At 39.8% G+C, this 20,543-nt stretch overlaps 1 protein-coding gene across 13 annotated transcripts in view; it reads right to left on the reverse strand.

Annotated features, from left to right (window-relative positions):
- CNOT1 (CCR4-NOT transcription complex subunit 1) overlaps positions 1–20,543 on the reverse strand; it is a 107,699-nt gene that overhangs the window by 70,904 nt on the left and 16,252 nt on the right. For all 13 annotated transcript variants that reach the window (XR_007769342.1, XM_050922951.1, XM_050922955.1 and 10 more), the window contains exons 3-8: positions 9,513–9,620; positions 8,588–8,686; positions 7,177–7,245; positions 7,013–7,067; positions 6,400–6,603; positions 4,562–4,730 (exon numbers count right to left, since the gene is read on the reverse strand). Coding sequence is in view for 12 of the 13 variants with exons in the window: in XM_050922951.1 (XP_050778908.1) it covers positions 4,562–4,730; positions 6,400–6,603; positions 7,013–7,067; positions 7,177–7,245; positions 8,588–8,686; positions 9,513–9,620 (704 nt within the window). In the remaining variant the exon portion in view is untranslated. The remainder of the gene's footprint in view (positions 1–4,561; positions 4,731–6,399; positions 6,604–7,012; positions 7,068–7,176; positions 7,246–8,587; positions 8,687–9,512; positions 9,621–20,543) is intronic.

Genomic DNA, 20,543 nt, shown 5'->3' on the forward strand with positions numbered 1-20,543 from the left:
AAACCCTCCTATTTCTAGCTTATGGGACTTTTTCCCCGTAAGTGTGGATTTCTGTAAGTCGGGTTTTGCGTAACCCAGAGAGCAACTGTATTTATGTTCAGCCAAGATGACTATGTATAAACATCCAGTGTTTGCAATAAACATATTTTGGGAAATTACCATATATATATATTCAACTCAAAACCATAGATCTCCACCAAGTAATAACCATGTGACCTGTATTTGACCACTGCATATAGTTCATGCAAATTAAACTGTAGGATTTTGCTATGCTCTCAGCTCTCCATTAGACAGGAAAGGGGTCAAAAGTCTACAGGTAGATTACTCATGAACACCATCTTAGGTTCTGACATAGCTGGAATACCCAATGGTTACAGAAACTTCATTAAGTACCATCCATCTGCAACAGGTATTTGAGACCATGACTACACGCTTTGTGAGAAATTACCATGTATAAATTCACTCTACAGTTGTCAAATTTTCCTCAGTTAGACCAAGGTCATCTTAATAACACTACACAATGGAATTTCAACTCATGAAATATTTTAGCAGTTAAGTCAACTGCAGGAGCCAAGTACAAAAGGCAAATTAAATTGTTTCCTACAGCTCAGATCTTTATATCCCTCGAAGTTCCTTTTTTACTCTGAAAATGTAGACTGTTACCTAGCCTATAGGAGCATAAGTTAAAAAAAAAAAAGTGATTTTGACTTTCCTTTAATCAATAATTATGACTATGAATACCTTTGATTTTTATCTGAACTGGGAAGATACTTAAACTGCATAAATTATATCTAAATTAAAAGGTATTTTTAAACCAAAGTTATTTTCACCTTTGGATACTGATGCCATCTATGGGTTTCAAACAATGTGGGGAGGTATTTAAGGCTATTCAGAAGAAATGTTTAAAGTGTGGAACTGTGTTCCCTCTAATTTTTCCCCACACATGTGCAGAATGAATTTTGTTATGTGCACTAATATGGAGGTGGTGACATATCACATTCACATTGGTGCACATAAAATTCATGTGGTGGGGATAGGGCCAAGGGGTTCAGCATGGGAGAGGGGGCTCAGGGCTGGGGCAGGGCCAGGGATGAGGGGTTCAGGGTGCAGGAGGATGCTCTGGGGGGGAGAAGAGAGGACTTCCCCCCAGCTCTCTCCTGCCACAGCAACTTCTGGCTAAGCAGCACAGGCAGACTCTTGGGGTACGTCTATATAGCAAGCAGAAACCCATAGCAGCAAGTCTCAGACAGAGTCTACAGACCTGGGCTCATGCTAGAGTGCTAAAAATTGCTGTGTAGACACTTGGTGTGAGCTAGAACTTGGACTCAATCCCACCCCTGAGATTCAGAGCCCAAGCCTGAACATCTACACAGTTATTTAAGTGCTGTAGAGAGCCCAAGTCTGTAGGACAGGACTCAGACTTTCTGCTTGTCATGCAGATATACCCTCAGAGTAATACAGAACTTATTCATAAGTGAAGTATTGCACATTACTGTGTTAATTGAAGTTAAGAGCAAGTATTGACCAGATGGGTTCTTCACCTACAGTAAGAAACAAGAAGCCTGGCAGGTACTTGGTTCTGGGGCAGCTGTAAGGATAATCATGCTATAAGGTATTGGCAGGGAAGCTGTGTAAGTTCTGCGGTATAGTCAATAGTCCACTCCTTGACACTACTGCTCACAATGCTGCATAACTTCACTGTTTGTGAAGCTCTTCCTGCCCAGCATTCTAGAACTCAATACAGATCTCTAATACTGATCTTCATGTGAACACTCACCTGTGTTTAAAGCTTGACAACTTGCATGAAAGGAAAATTCTAAGAACCTAAGAACATAAGAATGGCCGTACTGGGTCAGATCAAAGGTCCATTCAGCCCAGTATCCTGTCTATTGACAGTAACCAATGCCAGGTGCCCCAGAGGGAGTGAACCTAACAGGTAATGATCAGATGATCTCTCTCCTGCCATCCATTTCCACCCTCTGGCAAACAGAGGCTAGGGACACCAGTCCTTACCCACCCTGGCTAATAGCCATTAATGGACTTAACCTCTATGAATTTATCCAGTTCTCTTCTAAACCCTGTTATAGTCCTGGCCTTCACAATCTCCTCAGGCAAGGAGTTCCACAGGCTGACTGTGCTGTGTGAAGAAGAACTTCCTTTTATTTGTTTTAAATCTGCTGCCCATTAATTTCATTTGGTGGCCCCTAGTTCTTATATTATGGGAACATGTAAATAAACTTTTCTTCATTCACTTTCTCCACACCACTCATGATTTTATATACCTCTCTCATATCCCCCCTTAGCCTCCTCTTGTCCAAGCCGAAAAGTCCTACCCTCTTTAATCTCTCCTCATATGGGACCTGTTCCAAACCCCTAGTCACTTTAGTTGCCCTTCTCTGAACCTTTTCTAATGCCAGTATATATTTTGAGATGAGGAGACCACATCTGTACGCAGTATTCAAATGTGGGTGTACCACGGATTTATATAAAGGCAATAAGATATTCTCCATCTTATTCTCTATCCCTTTTTTAAAATTATTCCTAACATCCTGTTTGCTTTTTTGACTGCTGCTGCATACAACATGGACATCTTCAGAGAACTATCCAGGATGACCCCAAGATCTCTTTCCTGATTAGTTGTAGCTAAATTAGCCCCCCATCATATTGTATGTATAGTTGGCGTTATTTTTTCCAAGTGTGCTTTACTTCTTTCATTTTCCATTTTGTTGCCCAATCACTTAGTTTTGTGAGATTTTTGAAGTTCTTCACTGTCTGCTTTGGTCTTAACTATCTCGAGCAGTTTAGTATCATCTACAAACTTTGCCACCTCACTGTTTACCCCTTTCTCCAGATCACTTATGAGTAAGTTGAACAGGATTGGTCCTAAGACTGACACTTGGAACACCACTAGTTACCCCTCTCCATTCTGAAAATTTACCGTTTATTCCTACCCTCTGTTCATGGCCTTTTAAATCAGTTTTCACATTTGTTAAGCCATGCCGGCTATTTCAGTTTTTACTGTGTTTTTTAATTTGGGGAATACATTTAAGTTGGGCCTCTATTATGGTGTTTCTGAAAAGTGTCCATGCAGCTTGCAGGGATTTCACTCTAGTCACTGTACCTTTTAATTTGTTAAACTAACCTCATTTTTGCATAGTTCCCCTTTCTGAAGTTAAATGCCACAGTGTTGGGCTGTTGAAGTATGCTTCCCATCACAGGAATGTTAAATGTTATTCTGGTCACTATTTCCAAGCAGTCCTGTTATAGTTATCTCTTGGACCAGATCCTGCGCTCCTCTCAGGACTAAATCGAGAATTGCCTCTCCCCTTGTGGGTTCCTGTATCAGCTGCTCCAAGAAGCAGTTAAAGAATTGAGAAATTGTCTCTGCATTTCATCCTGAGGTGACATGTACCCAGTCAAGATGGGGATAACTGGAATCCCCTACTATTAGAGTTTTTTATTTTGATAGCCTCTCTAATCTCCCTTAGCACTTGATTGTCACTATCACTGTCCTGGTCGGTAAGGCCAATAATAGATCCCTACTGTTATATTCTTATTAGAGCATAAATTACTATCCACAGAGATTCTATGGAACATGAGGATTCAATTAAGATTTTTACTTCATTTGATTCTACATTTTCTTTCACAAACACTGCCAATCCTCCTGCCGCCCCTGCACAACCTGTTCAGTCCTTCCAATATATTTTGTACCCTGGAATGACTGTCCCATTGATTGTCCACACTCCAACAGGCTTCTGTGATGTCTACTATACCAATATCCTCCTTTAACACAAGGCACTCTAGTTCACCCATCTTAGACAGACTTTTAGCATTTGTGTACAAGCACTTTAAAAACTTTTCACTGTTTATTTGTCTGCCCTTTTCTGATGTGTCAGATTCTTTATGTGAATATTTCTCTTCTGATCTGGCCCGTACTTTAGGTTTTAGTCAGGAGGAGAGGATGGAAGAGGATAGAGAATCTCTATCAATATCGGACAATCAGCTTTCCTCCATCTCAGTTTAAAAACTGTTCTGCAACTTTTAAACGTTAAATGCCAGCAGTTTGGGTCCACTTTGGTTTAGGTGGAGCCCATCCTTCCTGTATAGGCTCCCCCATCCCAAAAGTTTCCCCAGTTTCTAATAATCTAAACCCCTCTTCTCTACACTATCATCTCATTCACGCACAGACTCTGAAGCTCTGCCTAGCTACCTGGCGCTGCGCGTGGAACTGGAAGCAAAGAACTAGAAGAAAGTGCATTATCTAGGTATTTTCTGTAAAAAGAAAATACAGCTGGGACTGATAAGTGAACAGTTTACCTCTACTGCTTAGATGGGAATGGTCAACAGAAGCCAGTTTACATTTACAATCAGAAAATACACAGCAGTGGAAGTGAACATACCATAAACCAAGAACAAGCAATCTCATGTTACTACTTTGTACACCAAGGTTAGTGGAGTTACTTTAGGACTCTTTTTCCTTTACTGCAAAGGAAAAGGGACTGTTCCCAGGCAAGAGGGCTGATGTGCACGCGCTCTCTCGCCACACAGTTTTCCTACAAACCTTGTACAAAAGCCGTAGCCTACTTCTTGCATGAAGTCTGCCAGAGAGCTCTCCATCATTGTTTTGGCTATCCCTCCAGAATCAGGCAGGATCCTATCCATTAGGATGTCCCGTTTTTCAGGGTATAGAAGTGGTGCAAGCACCACGGGGCAACGCTCCTGGGGAAAATCTAAAAATGAGAGAAGAGCATGTATTACGATGCATTATAATGGCTTAACAAACAGGAAATTCTACACTACTACTTCAAGTCACAAATGACCATTAGGATTCTTTGTTTTTAAGTACTTATATTCAAATGAAGATTGCCTTGAAAAATACTATTACACATTGCTCCAGTAAAATGAAGGCTTTGAGCCTCCCTCAGGAAAGCTTCCAATTCCTGAAGAATTGAACCTTTTAAATTTCTAGCCACTACAGTTGCAAAGAAAAGCTACCAAATATAAGCTGAGAAAAATGACTGCATCTAGCCTACCAACATAGCTCCAGGTCCTCTATTGCTGTTTACAGCTTCCCCAAACTGCAGGAGCAGCATGAAATTGACAAGACTTCTACAGTTTCACTGCAGCTGCTTGGGAAAGCTATTAACTGCAGCAGAAACAGGTGCTAGAATGATTTGAGGGCACAATCACCCAAAAAGCACAGGTTGAAGAATACAGTAGGAGAGAGCAGCTGTCCCCTTCCACCAGAAAATATTGGGAATAGGGGATCAGTGTGGGGTGCTCCTCTCCATTCCAGGAGGGAGAGGTTTTCAAGGGACAGATGCACCATGGGACAGATGACTAAATTTTATGTTTTGGGCTATTATGCCAGCAACCCATCCACAACAGAACAGATTAGCCCAGTAGGAACCACCTAGGGGTTGGCCTTCCCTCAAAACAAGTTAGTGTGACTGCTTGTGTACTTTTGGGAGCATGTGGCACAAGTTATTGGCTTGATTAAGGGAACTAATGGTGGTTAGCACACCAAATTCTCTAGAGCAGACAATACTTAAGAGCATAAACTAGAATAATGCAAAAAAAGCAGCTGTCTTGCTCTATGTATCTGTTTAGACACACTATATCTAGTTCTTTTTAGAACTAAGGAGGAGTGAGGAAGGACAGGACGAAGAGGAGATTAAAGGAGTTCAAGTCAGGAATGTACTGCTCCTTTAAGAATATTTTGCTAGAAACCACCTCACCCACTGAACACACATTATTTCAACTGCCATAGTGTCACACAGACAGAGGTAGTCTCCACAACATACATGGCATCAGTAAAAAGTTTATACAAAGTTATGTTCCCTGAAAGTTCCCATGAAAGTTCCCCTAAACTTGTTCCTGGAACTTCTGTATTCTAGGACTTGCAGCAAAAGACACTGATTTTAATGTAAATAGTATGAAGCCTTAACTATATCCCATCAATCCAACTTCCCCTCATTTAGCATTCTGAAAAATTCCCTGTTTTAGAAAGATCATGTACTATGGATGTTTAAAGCTACAAAGAAGAAAAATATACAACAAATGAACTTTTGCAACAGGACAGAAGTTCTCCACTATCTAAAGCCTGTTCATTTGGGTATTCCTAGAGGTAGGCTGCATACCCCTCAAATTCTGCAGATTCTTTTTAGTATAGTGAAATAGTATGTTACCGCATACCCATGGAAAGAAGATTACAACTATTTCAAACCAACATGATTAAGTGGTACACTGCAACAGAGTACTTGTTCAGTGGATTTAGCCTCATGACACCTTATGCACGAAGCATCCTATTAGACCACTACACTGCTGCCACTGGAACAACAGGCTGTTGGTACATTTTGACAGGCATTCAAACAGGCTGAGTGGTAATGTTCTACTAACCTCTACGTAATGTTTTGAGGAAAGCGTCAATCTGTTCCTGTCCAACCCCAAAGGCTCCTTTCTGCCCAAAAAGGAGATGGGAGAGGAGGAGGTGCAGGACCTCTATTGCAATATCTTGGAAGCCACCTTCTTGATTTCCACTGACGTCTGCGTCAATGTAAGAACGCAGCAGATCTGGAAGTTTTTGTTTGATAAACTGGGCAGCTGTAAGAAGAGAAGAGAGGCTATAATTAAAGTCTGAAAATTACTTTAAAAATGTAACTTAGTCAAAGACTTAATTTGGTTCTGTTCGTCATCCATTGCTCCGGGCATATTTAACACACTGCACATCACCTAAAACAGTTGTCTACCACTGATAGACAATATCCTTTTCATGCTCTGTACCCCTCAGCCCCACCTTTAGTAGGCAAGACAGACTTTGCAGTATGTCTGCAACAGATATGGCTATAGTGAATCAGAACTAGGGAAATGGCAGAGGAACAACTCCTGCTCCAGTGCCTACTGATTTCAACTGCAGAAGCAAACTCAGGTAACCTAGACCCTAAAACGCTGTCAGGATTGTTCTTAAATTTGACACGACTTTGCTGTAGTATTTTGCAAACTCCTCACTTACCAAAACCTCGTAGATCTGAGCTGAAGGAGTTCAGTAAAGCAAGACCAAAAATCACCTGTGAACAAATGAGAGGAAAGTAAGAACCTATCATGCATTTAATTTCAGTCAAGCTTTGCACTGTACAAACTTAACCAGCTAGTTTGGGAAACAAAATGTTTACCTACCTCTTGAACTTTGCTTAATTTGATAACTTTACTCAGCTGGGCAAATAAATGGGGTGAAGGCTTTAGACTCTGAAACAGAATAAAGTATGAATTATTTATACAGATGGTCTAGCTTGTAGTGTGAAAGACAGCCTGGAGGTTTTATTTGCAGGAGAGGTAAATTTATTTGCAGGAAGGGAAGCCATTTTGCAGTAGACTAGCTCACAAAGCCTGAACAGAGCAGTCAAAAAACCAAGCAAAACCTGCCATTTTCAGGAGTTAATATCAAAATGACGCATGCTTGGTAGAAAGTTTAAATCCACACATACTTCTCACAAGTTACACTAGTTCAGCTACTAAGCTGTTGTTCTCAGGATCTCCTCCATGTCAACATAAAAATATAGAAGCACTAGGGACCTATTTTGTATTTTGATTGTTTTGAGGTCTAAACACAAAATGTTCAAAATCACAAAAGTTTAACACTATTAAACCAGCTTACTTTAATCAAGAGAAAGGCCCTTTCTAAAGTGGCTTGGACACTACTACAGTGCTTCTGTGAAAGTGGTAAAGTAAGAGGAGCAGTAGGAGAATAAAGTTAGATACAGCAGACAGTGCAATCCCAGACTTCCACATGAACAACTAGCATTAGCTAATATCACATGAGGGAACACAACACATAAGGGAATAAAGTTTAGACTCAATGTTAGCATTATAAAGGAAGGCTTAAACTTAGTAAATATTTTTTCATGAAAGTAGAGGTATGAGTCTTCCTTGGTTTTAAGTATTCCCATCAAGTCTTTGCAATCCAAACATTGCTGCATTATGGAATGAGTAAGAACCTGAAATTGACTAATTTAAATTTATTGTGGAAGCTTGAGTGAAGTACAGGGAGTGACAATAGATAAGGAGAGTAAGACTATTCAGTTTTTAAAATTCTTGGTACTAGAAAAGACAAGAGTTTGTTTTAAGAGATTAAATCTCAGTAAATACAAACAGAAGGTATAAACAACTATAAAAAAAGGCAAGGCCAGTGAGGATTTCAGGCAACAAGGGAAGCACGCCATGTCCTACTCTAGTTAAAGATCCTGTTCTTGAAGCTAAGAAACTGTCCTCAATCCTCCCGCACTAGCACCCCTTTAATCCATCAAAGTCTAGAAAACAGCAGCTCCTGAATGTAAAAGTAGATTAATTTCCTTCCTATAGGTTAAACCATTTCCCCTCCAACTCTAGCAAAACCTCTGTCACATTCCTCTTGTGCTGGATTTTTTGTCTTTAGTTACACTCTGAATGAATGCCACTGCCATCTTTGACAAGTTTTCCTGTTTAAAAAGCCATTTTAAACATAACTCATTAAAAACATTCTACATAATTCCACAATAAAATAGAGACTTATTTTTCCGTGACTGACCCTTTTAAAATAGGGTATACAAACCTTCTGATAGTGCAATGGATTGTCAATGGCGTAGGACAGCGTCGAGATAAAGTTTGGCTTTGTAATCAGCGACGCACACTCCTGGATCAGAAACTGAGTCTGAAAAGAACAAGGTAACTGTAAATCTGCTATTGCTTTGACATATTGCATCTGCATTTAAGTTATCACTTTACTTTTCACTCCACAGCCATAGCAGCAATAACCCAGTCAGATTTTAGAGTGCCTCAGCTTTTGAATTCAGTATTTTGTACCAAGAAACATGGAAGGGGACAGACTAGTGTCCAGCAGAATTTGACTGTCTACTTGTCATTAAAGATTAGGTTTTAATATTTGCCAGACTAGACAAGCTAACCAAACCAGACTAGACAAGCTCAGTCACTTGGCAAAGTAAACTTAATGTGGAAGTCTGATACTTTATTTCACTTGTCTTAGGCTCCTACAGATGTTAGTATAGATCATGTCTGTATGCACAACAAATAGCAGCATAGTATGCTAAATTAGGCAGTGGTTCTCAAGAGATTTTAGGAAAGAATGGAGGTTAAGCCAGGAAATGGGTGTGCCCCAAAAGTCTAAGTAGTTTGGAAGTGTGTAAAATAGTTGCTCATTGTATCACTAGCTTGGACTAAGCTTTAAAATGGTAAGGGATATTTTAAGAAGGGACTGCCTGCGGCCAAAAAAAAAAAACAAACAAAAAGTGGGGCCAGCACACTTTAGTAACAGATTTTCTAAGTCAGTTCTTTAAAAGAGAGACAAGCTCGCAGTAATTCCACCTTCTCACTAGAGAACCAACAAAAGGAGTTGTAATTCAAAAACCGTGCATGGATATTTTCCACCAATTAACTGAAGACTATAACCTGTATCCTGCCTTTGTGCTTAAAATGGCCTGCGAGCTTTGCAATAAGCCAATAAAAAGTGCAGAATTTACCTGATGGAAATCTTTGCCACTGCTTTTACCATCGCCACTGAAATCCACGTGCGAGAATAGACAGCGTAGTAAATGCCTGTCTGCCTCGGGACCGTGCCGATTCACAATCTGAAAGACCAAGAACAAACCATCTAGAAAACATCCAACAATTTTGATGGACAGTTGTCAAACATACTGATGGGGAACCAGTACTTTGGTTACTGTAGTAATTTCACTACTTTGTACAATAGAATACCCAAGTTCAAATAGGAGGCACTAAGGATCCAAGAGTTTAGTAATTAATTCTCAATACCCCTGTGAAGTAACGGTTAACCTCATTTGGGGATGGAAAGAATCAAAGCAGTAAAATATGACAGGAACAGAACCCAGATCTCTTAACTCCAAGTTGTAGTCTTTGATCATGCTTCTGCCCACATTAAGGCATCTTGTTTGTTTTTGAGGAAGGAACCAATACATAAGGGAATTCCCAGGGTGGATAGTGATTTTTTTTGATAAAACGCTTTAAGGGGGGGAAAAAGTCTAAAGACAGGTTTAATTAAGATATCTTTGAGCTATAACATATCTTATCATGGAATAGAGATTATAAATTCTAATTCTATAGTATGAGACAATATTCATGTAATGGTTAAGAAAAGTTTTGTAATTAAGTTCCAGCAGTTCATGATTAGGGACCCACATTTATGGGGTTTCAAGGGCTTCTGTATAGATTTAGGTTAATCTTTCTATCTACCCAATGGGACTCAGTATCTTCTAGACTGAGCACTATCAGAGATGCTTAGCTTTGCCATTCTCAAACTGCAGCTTTATCTTTTCAGAGACAACATGCTTGTTTACAGCAAAAATGTTTTTAAACAAACAGAGGTGAGAAATAACAGATCTCGACCCAATTGTTCCTCTGCAAATTTGTGTACACAGTCAATCCCTTACCTCTCTCTAAAAGTGCAAAGTTTCAAAAAGTTCAATGAATGGAAGATGGTTGGGGGTGGAATAGATCTGGACAAGGAGAAGTTTGGAGATAAATGTGAGAAGGGAGGGACAGGCAGTAGAAACGAAAGTGAAACTGAGCAGCATATTCCAGAAGTCTTGAGGTTTGAGTGTAGCCTTCATTGATTTGAGATCTACCATACCATTCTCTCACTAGAAGGGAAAACCTATAATGGCAGCAGGCTGTAAAAGAGACCCAGTTTGGGAATATTTTAATGAAGTTCCTCTACCTGTAGGTAAGACAGGCATGCATTCAAAATGCAAACAGTACAAGAAATGCAAGGCCTGGTTGCCTGAATGAAACATCATGAGAAGTGTTCCTTCTCAGGAGGAAGCTGAATTAACGATGATGAAAGGAACATGTCTGAACACGCAGGATCTTCAAGTTGGTAAACTTTTTTATTTCATACTTCTTTCTTAAGGACTGCCTGTCTTCCTTCTGGACTATTCTCGAATTCTCATGTTTGAGCAAAAAAATATATAGTTGTTACTCTATGATACTATCATTTTAGATGCAGTTGTGAAAAATAAACAGGTAAATCTTTTTACAATTTCACCTTTAAAGTAGTACTGAATGTCAACGGGTTGTACTGAAGAGTGAACTGTCAGGCTGGAAGGAGGTTACTAGTGGAGTTCCTCAAGGATCAGTTTTGGGACCAATCTTATTTAACCTTTTTATTACTGACTTTGGCACAAAAAGCGGGAATGTGCTAATAAAGTTTGCGGATGACACAAAGCTGGGAGGAATTGCTAACACAGAGAAGGACTGGGATATCATACAGGAAGATCTGGATGACCTTGTAAACTGGAGTAATAGTAATAGGATGAAATTTAATAGTGAAAAGTGCAAGGTCATGCATTTAGGGATTAATAGTAAGAATTTTAGTTATAAATTGAGGACACATCAGTTGGAAGCAACAGAGGAGGAGAAGGACCTTGGAGTATTGGTTGATCACAGGATGACTATGAGCCACCAATGTGATATGGCCATTAAAAAAGCTAATGCAGTTTTAGGATGCATCAGGTGAGGTATTTCCAGCAAAGATAAGGAGGTGTTAGTACCATTATATAAGGCACTGGTGAGACCTCATCTGGAATATTGTGTGCAGTTCTGGTCTCCCATGTTTAAGAAGGATGAATTCAAACTGGAACAGGTTCAGAGACGGGCTACTAGGATGATCCGAGGAATGGAAAACCTGTCTTATGAAAGGAGACTCAGAGCTTGGCTTGTTTAGCCTAACCAAAAGGTTGAGGGGGGATATGCTTGCTCTTTATAAATATATCAGAGGGATTAATATTAGAGATGGAGAGGAATTATTTAAGCTTAGTACCAATGTAGACACAAGAACAAATGGGTATAAACTGGACACTAGGAAGTTTAGACTTGAAATTAGACGAAGGTTTCTAACCATTACAGGAGTGAAGTTCTGGAACAGCCTTCCAAGGGAAGTAGTGGGGGCAAAAGACATATTGGCTTTAAGACTAAGCTTGATAAGTTTATGGAAGGGATGGTATAGCTTAATTTTGGCAATTGATCTTTGATTATCAGCAGGTAAGTATGCCCAGTGGTCTGTGATGGGATCTGAGTTACTGCAGAGAGTTCTTTCCTGAGTGCTGGCTGGTGAGTCTTGCCCACATGCTCAGGTTTTAGCTGAGCGCCATATTTGGGATCAGGAAGGAATCTTCCTCCAGGGCAGATTGGCAGAGACCCTGGAGGTTTTTTGCCTTCCTCTGCAGCGTGGGGCATGGGTCACTTGCTGGTGGATTCTCTGCAGCTTGAGGTCTTCAAACCACAAATTTGAAGACTTCAATAACTTGGACATAGGTTAAGGGTTTGTTATAGAAGTGGATGGGTATGGTTCTATGGCCTGCTTTATGCAGGTCAGACTAGATGATCATATTGGTCCCTTCTGACCCTAAAGTCTATGAGTCAGTGAATGCAATGAGTGATACTAAATGAGCAGAATGGTAATAATTAAACAACTGCATTGACTTTTGTTTAGGAGAATCCATTCTCAACATACAGGATTCTGAGGACTATCCACCTTCAAGGTCACCATCATTTTTTATAGTTTTAGAGTTATCTGCCAATGATAGTTTTTCAGTCACATCATGTAGGCCACATAGCCACAGTAAAGCACCTGTAGCAAAAAAACCCATCCAGAAACCACCATAGATAAGTTTGTGATAAGAACCAGATTACAAAAAGAGGTAATTGATGAAAAAAATTGCCTAGTTTGTTTATGCAACAAAATTCTTTCCTTTTGACTGAGAACCCACACTTCATTAACATGGTTCAGTCATTAAGACCAGGATACAGTCCACCCAACAGAGCAGATGTCAGACAAATTGCTGGATAAAGTGTATGAAACAGAAATTGAGCAGTGTGCAAAAGGTCTAGATGGTGAAATTGTTAACCTGACTCTTGATGGGTGGAGCAATGTCCACAATGATCCTATTGTATGTGCTTGTGTGACTAAAGAAGGGAATGTCTTCCTTATAGAAGGAAGAGATACATCAGGAAATGCACACAACAGAATACTTACAAGTAGCAGCCAGAACAGCCTTAAACAGTGGGAGGGGGAATGCAAATGTCTAGTACACAGCTTGATCACCGACAGACAATGTTGCAAATGTATCCAAGATGAGAAAAAAATTTAGAAGATGAATCGCCCAAGCTAACAACATATGGTTGCAGTGCTCATTTGATGCATCTCTTAGCCGAAGACTTGCATCCAGAAATAAATGATGTTGAAATTGCAAAATCCTTCTGTAATAACCACTCTGCAGCAGCTGCTCTGAAAAAAAAATGGGAGGAACCAAGCTAACTCTCCCACAAAATGTGCGACGGACCTCAGTAGCGGACTGTTTTGAGCACTATCAAGAACTGGCCTCATGTGATAGTTTGTGAATAAAATCGTAAAAAAAATAGATGGTACTGTCACAGCCCAAATTCTCAAAACTGGGCTTCAGAGAAATGTCGAACACATGCTGAGTACCCTAAAGCCTACTTCTGGAGCCTTGAACAAAATGCAGGGAAATAGCTGTTTTATTGCTGATGCTGCTGAAATCTGGAAGGAACTGACTGAGATCTTAAAGAGAGAAATATGCAATGACAATTAAATTACAAGCATTAAAAGAACAAATGGGACAAGCACTATCCCCAGTTCATTTTCTTGCAAGTATTCCCAATACCTGGTACCAGGGTCAAACCTTAACTGCTGAAGGAGTTTGCTAGATGTCCATGTCCTAGCCATCATCCTTCCATAATGCCAAGTATAATAAACTCCAGAGCTAAGGGTGAACCAGTCTAGAAATATATGTTTGCTGATGTTTCAAATAAAGTCACACCAGTGTGAACTGGAGAAAGTCATGTAAGTACTTGGATTCAGAGACTGTTGAAGTAATAATCTCACTTTTAACAGCCGTAGCTTCTTCTGCCAGCGTAGAAAGAATATTTTCTTCCTTTGGACTAATTCATTCCAAATTGAGAAATTGTTTGGGACTTGATAAAGCAGGAAAACTTGTTTTTCTTTTCCAGATTATGAACAAACAGGAAAATGAATGTGAAGATGACGGAGTTAGCTGCAAAAGCCAATATTTTATGTTTCTCATGTTGACCTGGCTGACAGTCTTTAATTTTTAGGGTGGTTTTTTTTTTTAATATTTCATTTAATTTGAGTTAAACAATTTTAACATCAAACCTGATTTTAAAAACTTGAATGTTTAACTAAATTCAAAAATTCATATGCTTGTTTTGTTAAAATATGTTTGCTGTTGAAGAAAAAAATCCAGAACAGATAATGTTTTAAATAAAACAGTTTAAATGTCTGTAACAGCATGGCAAGAAAATCCTCCAAATATTATTGATTAACCTGTTGAATTGGAGATAGTTCACCTCCCAACAACTTCACAAACATCTGCTTCTATTACTTATTTGGTTATTTCATTTACCAAAATCATTCATTTTCTGATTATAGCTGTAAAACTAATCAGAAAAGTTTTCAAAATAAATCACTTAAAAATGTAGTCTGAAATCTATATCTAAAATGAAATCTACATCTGAGTTGCGAAGAATATGTATTAAGGTTATAACAGCTAACAAGAATGCACTTTTATGTAGAAATCCAAAATTAAATTGAGCCTTCCAGACTAGTGATTTAAAATCAAATCCACCCTGGAAATTCCCTTAACATCCTAATGTGCCTATTTAGTTATCCTAATGCCACTGACTTGCACTGCTCCAAGGACAGTTATGAAAACCAAGGTGGTGTGAGCAGTGTTTCAGCTCCAAAACTGTAGGGATTCTCCCATGTGATCTAGACAGTCTGCAGAACTGAAAAGTGTCCTGGCACTTATTCTGTCAGATACCAACACAAGAAACCAAAAAGATGTTTTACAAACTACTTACCTGAACTTCTGACAGTCAGCGACCCACTTAAATTGCAACAAAGAGTCCTGTGGCACCTTAAAGACTAACAAATGCATTGGTGCATAAGCTTTTGTGGGTGAATACCCACTTTCTCAGACGAAGCTTATGCTTCAATACATCTGTTAGTCTTTAAGGTGCCACAGGACTCAGCTGCTTTTTACAGATCCAGACTAACACGGCTATCCCTCTGATACTTGCCACTTAAATTGGAATGTTTTGTCTAGTACCATGATAGAGCCAGATTTGACCTGGTTCGACCGTTAACATGAGGAGGTCCCCAACCTGTGACAATGCACTACTACCGTAATTCTTTTATCTGGAAAAAGGGGGAAATCGGGGTAAAGGGAGTATACAAGAGGGCAAGGAAATATAGTAAGAGTTAACTCCAGGAAGTGCTAAAGTGAGTTTTTCCACTCATTAAGACACAATGCCAAGATTATAGGCCATTTTGAAAGTAAACAAGCATCAGATCTTTGACATGTCCTTCAGTCTAGTCCAGGGGTTGGCAACCGACAGCATGCGAGCCAATTTTTAATGGCACGCTGGGGCCTGCCAGGACCCCAGTGTGCCAGTAAAAATCCTGGTGACGCAGCAAGCCGCAGGGTCCGCGCTCCTGGGCCAGAGCGCCAGGCCAAGCACAGCAAGCCACCGGCCCCTCACCCACCTTCCCCCGGAGCCATACCGCCGCACACAGCACTCTGGGGCCGAGGCTGCGTGCTCCCATGGGGCAGCGTTTGGCTCTGTGGGGAGGAAAAGATGCTCCCTGCTCATCCAGAGCCCTGCTGCTGTGCACAGCCCTGGCCCGCCCTCCAAAGCACTGCACACATGGCAGCGGGGCTCCGGATCAGTGGGGAGCCTCATGGTAAAGGGTCTGGGGGTGGGGGTGGGGGGGTGTTTTGGATAAGGGATGGAGGCAGTCAGGGGAGAGGGAGCAGGGTGGGCTGGGGGTCTCTGGAGGGGGCAGTCAGGGAGCAGGAGGGTTGGATAGGGCATGGGAGTCCCAGGATCTGTTAGGGAGCGGATAAGGGACAGGGAGCAAGGAGGGTCCTGGGAGGGGGGCAGTTAGGGTTGCCCCTGGTCTAGTCCACTATTTTTCTTGCTGTAGTTCTTACAATTGTGGAAATACTCATTCAGTATGGTCTTTTGCACATCCCGTTTTAAATAGCTTAGTTTAAACTAACTTGGGAATTACCTATATAACACACAGAATAAAGCTATCTAAAAGCACAGGGTTAAGAGGAATCTTGGGGATTCAGCTCTCACTTGCATTCCATAAAACTGCAGCTGTCTTGACACCTGTTCAAGCTTCTAGCCTCTTCCCCTCAGCAGTCATATGTAAGGACAGTTCTGTAGTGTCAACTCTGACCTAGCACTAGTAGCCATATATTGAGCTCCATACAGCCAGCATGCTGCACCACATCCTTCTGATCACAAGCCCTTCTGGGTTCACTATCACTACCCACCCATATCCATGGTGTTGAACTACACACCAGACTGGAACAAGTGTATGTTACCAGTGCGCCATTGTTCTCCCCACTACCTTAATAAACTCCTACATACTAGGGTTTTCTGTAATCGGAGTTAGTCTCTCACTCATCAGCAAGCTTTTCAGCATAGATTTTATATCAGACAGATGTAGCAGAGGTCTCTGCATCAACATTTTCCCCTCCAGTATTAATCCATTTATACCTAAACTGAAGAATTAAAACTAGTTTGTCAAAAGGCATAGCATCAATAGTTTATTTATCATAATCAATTCATTAGCTACTTTGCAACAGGTCTCCTAGCCATCACAGTGACTTAGTAAGGTTGTGGTATGTGGGCTTTAAAGCCTACCTTACTCGTCTTGTGTTTCTAAGTTCTTGGCTACTAAACAGCTCAAGTCCAGGCCCCTGCTGTTTTAACTACCTTGAGCTTCTTTTACACACAGCTATAAGTAGCAATAGCTAACAAATTATTTCCTTCCCCAAGTTTAGATAACTATGCAATTTTTTTTTAAAGTCACCTGTCCCATTACAAGCCTAGTCAGTAACAGAATGAGCAGAATCTGCCACCACCATCACCCTGTCATCACCTCCAAGCACTAAATTGTGAAACAGAAATAGTGTATAAATACATTTCAGTAGTCTAGCCTGTTTCCATGGTCTATTTCCTTACCCTCCCATTTCCACATGCTTCTCTTTTAATAGGTTTCTTTGTTTATGCAATAGGACAGAGTAGTACACCCATCTATTCAAGAGTAAATACCCGACACCATGACAGCGAGGGCCTCCCAATAGGTCATGTTCACACAGGAGAATTAGAAGTCCAGATGTGTTTACAGTACACCAAAAGCCTCAGATGAATTGTTGAAAGTGATTTGGTCAATCCAGGCTTCAGAATGCATCCAAATGACTTAAGTACTGATATTCAGACATAGCTACCATGCCTGTCCCAGACTTTTGAAGGCAGTTACTATCCCCTGGCTCTTCAGTGTGCTATACCAAATAAGTCTGTGGACTCAGAGTTACTAAAAAAGGTAGGAAAAGCCAAAGAGTATCCATATTAAAGCCACCATTACAATTGCACCACTATACTAACTAGCATCCATGAAATGACATAGCATGAGAATTAGGCTGTTCCCTCATTTAAATGTTGTATTTCCTACCGTAAGGTACATTTCTGTGCAGTGTAAAGGAAAATTTATTCTCCTCTGTGTCAGTCTATGGAGAGAAGAACTCTGACTTAAATGCATTTTAGTACCTTTCAACCAGGACTACAGTCACTTAAATTTTCCTTCAAGGAAGAATTTAGAATTGCCAGTTTGGGTCAAGGATTCCTGCTACAGGACAATTTATAGTAGAGTCAGTCTACTTGATAATACAGTGAATTTATAAAATCAAAAAACCGCTGTACTACATCAAGTATCTGCCTTGTTGACTACCAGTGGCAAGTCCACTACTGCCTACTCAGCAACATAGGTTAGAGTAGAGCTTTATTTTGTAGCATCTTGTTTTTATTGCTAAAAACTATTTGCATATCTAAGTAGATGTATAAATCAGATTACAGATGGATTTTCAGGAAGAGGTGGGCATTGTTTAAGTAAGAGCAACATTTAAGTTGGTGAATTTGAAGTTAGATGAAACATTAAGATTGTTATTACATCACTCCTTTGGGCAAAATCCAAATATTTAACACTACAGGTATGTTCTAGGAGCCAGCTATCCCAGAGACAATCATTACAGACACATTCAATAGTTCGAGGGCTTTCCTTTGTGGCATGCAGCTTGAAAAATTAATTTTATCTGCATTAGAAATATGATCGGTAGCACCACGTTTTCATATCAATTAAACAGAAGGTGTTGTGTATGTTGGAACCTTAAAAGCCACTTGTTGAATACTGAAGTACATGAAAGACAGGCCCCCTAGATAAAAATCAAAGTTTTAGACTAGCAGCAACTTGGCAAGCTTTAAAACCATAAAAATCTAACTTTTTTTTAATTGAACTCTAAGTAGTGTGTCCCCTTAATCAGTGCAGGAGAAAAAATATTTATTGAACATAGCAATTAGTTATATAATTTGCTGTTCATACAAACTCATGTTGGTATTGCAATGATGGTTAAGGAAGTTCTAGTTTCCAGTCCTTTTGAAGTTTCTGGTATGGATAGAAAAATTACAGTTACATATTAACCTCTTCTTCCTCAAAATAAAGTTAATTACACAAAAAAAAACTTGGCAAGCTTTTGTGTTTTCAAAGTCGAAGTCACCACTGTAGTTTATTGTGCAGTGCAGAAGTGTTTTCACAACTGATCTTACTAGAAAATTGTCACTCACTTTTCTTCAGAAGTATGATAGTGTTTGCTGATAACATTTATCAGCACATATTTGTGCATCTTATGAGAAAACCGAGTATATCAAGAGTAATTTTCCTTTTCTAGATCAATATGGTAACACCTTGTTCCTCTAACTCAGTTGATCTCAATTTCCCATATCTAGGTCTCCCATCTAGCTAGGACCCCCTTCCCTTTAACAATACTGGCTGGGCAGCCAAGAACACCTTATACCTGACTGCAACCTCAGACAGAGCCTGTGACCTAGATTTCAGCTTTCAGAGACATGTTCAGGAAGCCTCAACATAATTCCCAGTTTTCAAGACAAAGTCTTAAGAAAGTTTGTGTTATCAAATGGCATAAAGACATGTTAAAGCTCAAGAGCAGAAAGGCTACCCATTGCTTAAGAACTGCTAAAGTTATGTGTGTGAATACATTTGTGTTGCATAATACAACAGTTGCAAGAGACAGAAAAACAGGTTCAATTAAAGCAGGTTTTAATCTGTATTACAGAACACATTAGGTAACCAGTTTTGAATATAAGGAAAAAACCAGATACAATAATGTACTTTTCAAATATCCTCTACACATTTAGATGTAGCTGCTAAGTAAGATAACTAGATAACTTCCTAGGTCTTAATATCAAGTTTACCAAGCAGCATATTACAAGATTAATAAATTGCTAAGCCATGTGGCTGTAGCTACACTCTACTGTATTGAAGGAAACAGTGTTGAACACTCACATCTGTAACATAATACTAAATTAGTTTGTGTAGAATATAATATTGGATATCACAGGAGTTAGGATTCCAAGACTAGATTTTTAAGTAGAATGTTCATAGCCACCAATAAACTGGAATCTACATAATCCAGACAACTCCTGTAAAATGGTTCACTACCCCACCACAATCCAAATCTTAGACTCTCCAGTAAAACATTAGACGCATTCAAAACAAAGTGAACTGTAGGTCTATTTAGAGGCAGATTATCCACATCTCCTCAATGGCTTTGTCCATCTAAGACCTTCTCCCCACCTGCCCCTTCAACCACATACATAAATGCTTTTCATGAGAGATTTGTAAGAAGTACACCTCTACTCCAATATAATGCTGCCATCGAGAGCCACCCCCCCCAAAAAAAAAAAAAACTTACCACATTATAGGTGAAACTATATTATACTGAACTTGCTTTGATCTGCCAGAGTGCGCAGCCTCGCCCCCCAGGCACTGCTTTATCGCATTATATCCAAATGTGTGTTATATCAGGTCACACTATATTGGGGTACAGGTATATAAAGAATACCAGAGTAAACAGTCTGCTAATGGGTTTAGTGCCATAAAACAAGTTTGTTGGCGAGTCAAGAATTGATCTGAAGAGTGATTAAAACGGAACAGGAGTACTTGTGGCACCTTAGAGACTACAATTTATTTGAGCATAAGCTTTTGTGGGCTACAGCCCACTTCATCAGATGCATAAATCTGTTTGTCTAAGGTGCCACAAGTACTCCTGTTCTTTTTGTGGATACAGACTAACAGCTGCTACTCTGAAAACTGATTAAAATGGGTCTCTAATTTTATGGAATCCAGCTAGACTAGAAATTATAGGCAACTACTAGGTCTGCTTCAGTTGAGGCTCAAGGATTTAGCCTTTAGTGAGAAATCAACATTTGACTGAATGTGTTTTATCCACTAGTTACAAGATTATCGTAGCTAAAAGCTGCAAAATATTTTCAGTTTACCTTGTTCATGACAGTATTCTAAATTAAGTTTCACTGAACCCCCTACGTAGCCACTCTTGAAGAGAAAT

This window comes from Gopherus flavomarginatus, chromosome 14 (genome assembly GCF_025201925.1).
Source record: "Gopherus flavomarginatus isolate rGopFla2 chromosome 14, rGopFla2.mat.asm, whole genome shotgun sequence".
Taxonomy (NCBI): domain Eukaryota; kingdom Metazoa; phylum Chordata; order Testudines; family Testudinidae; genus Gopherus; species Gopherus flavomarginatus.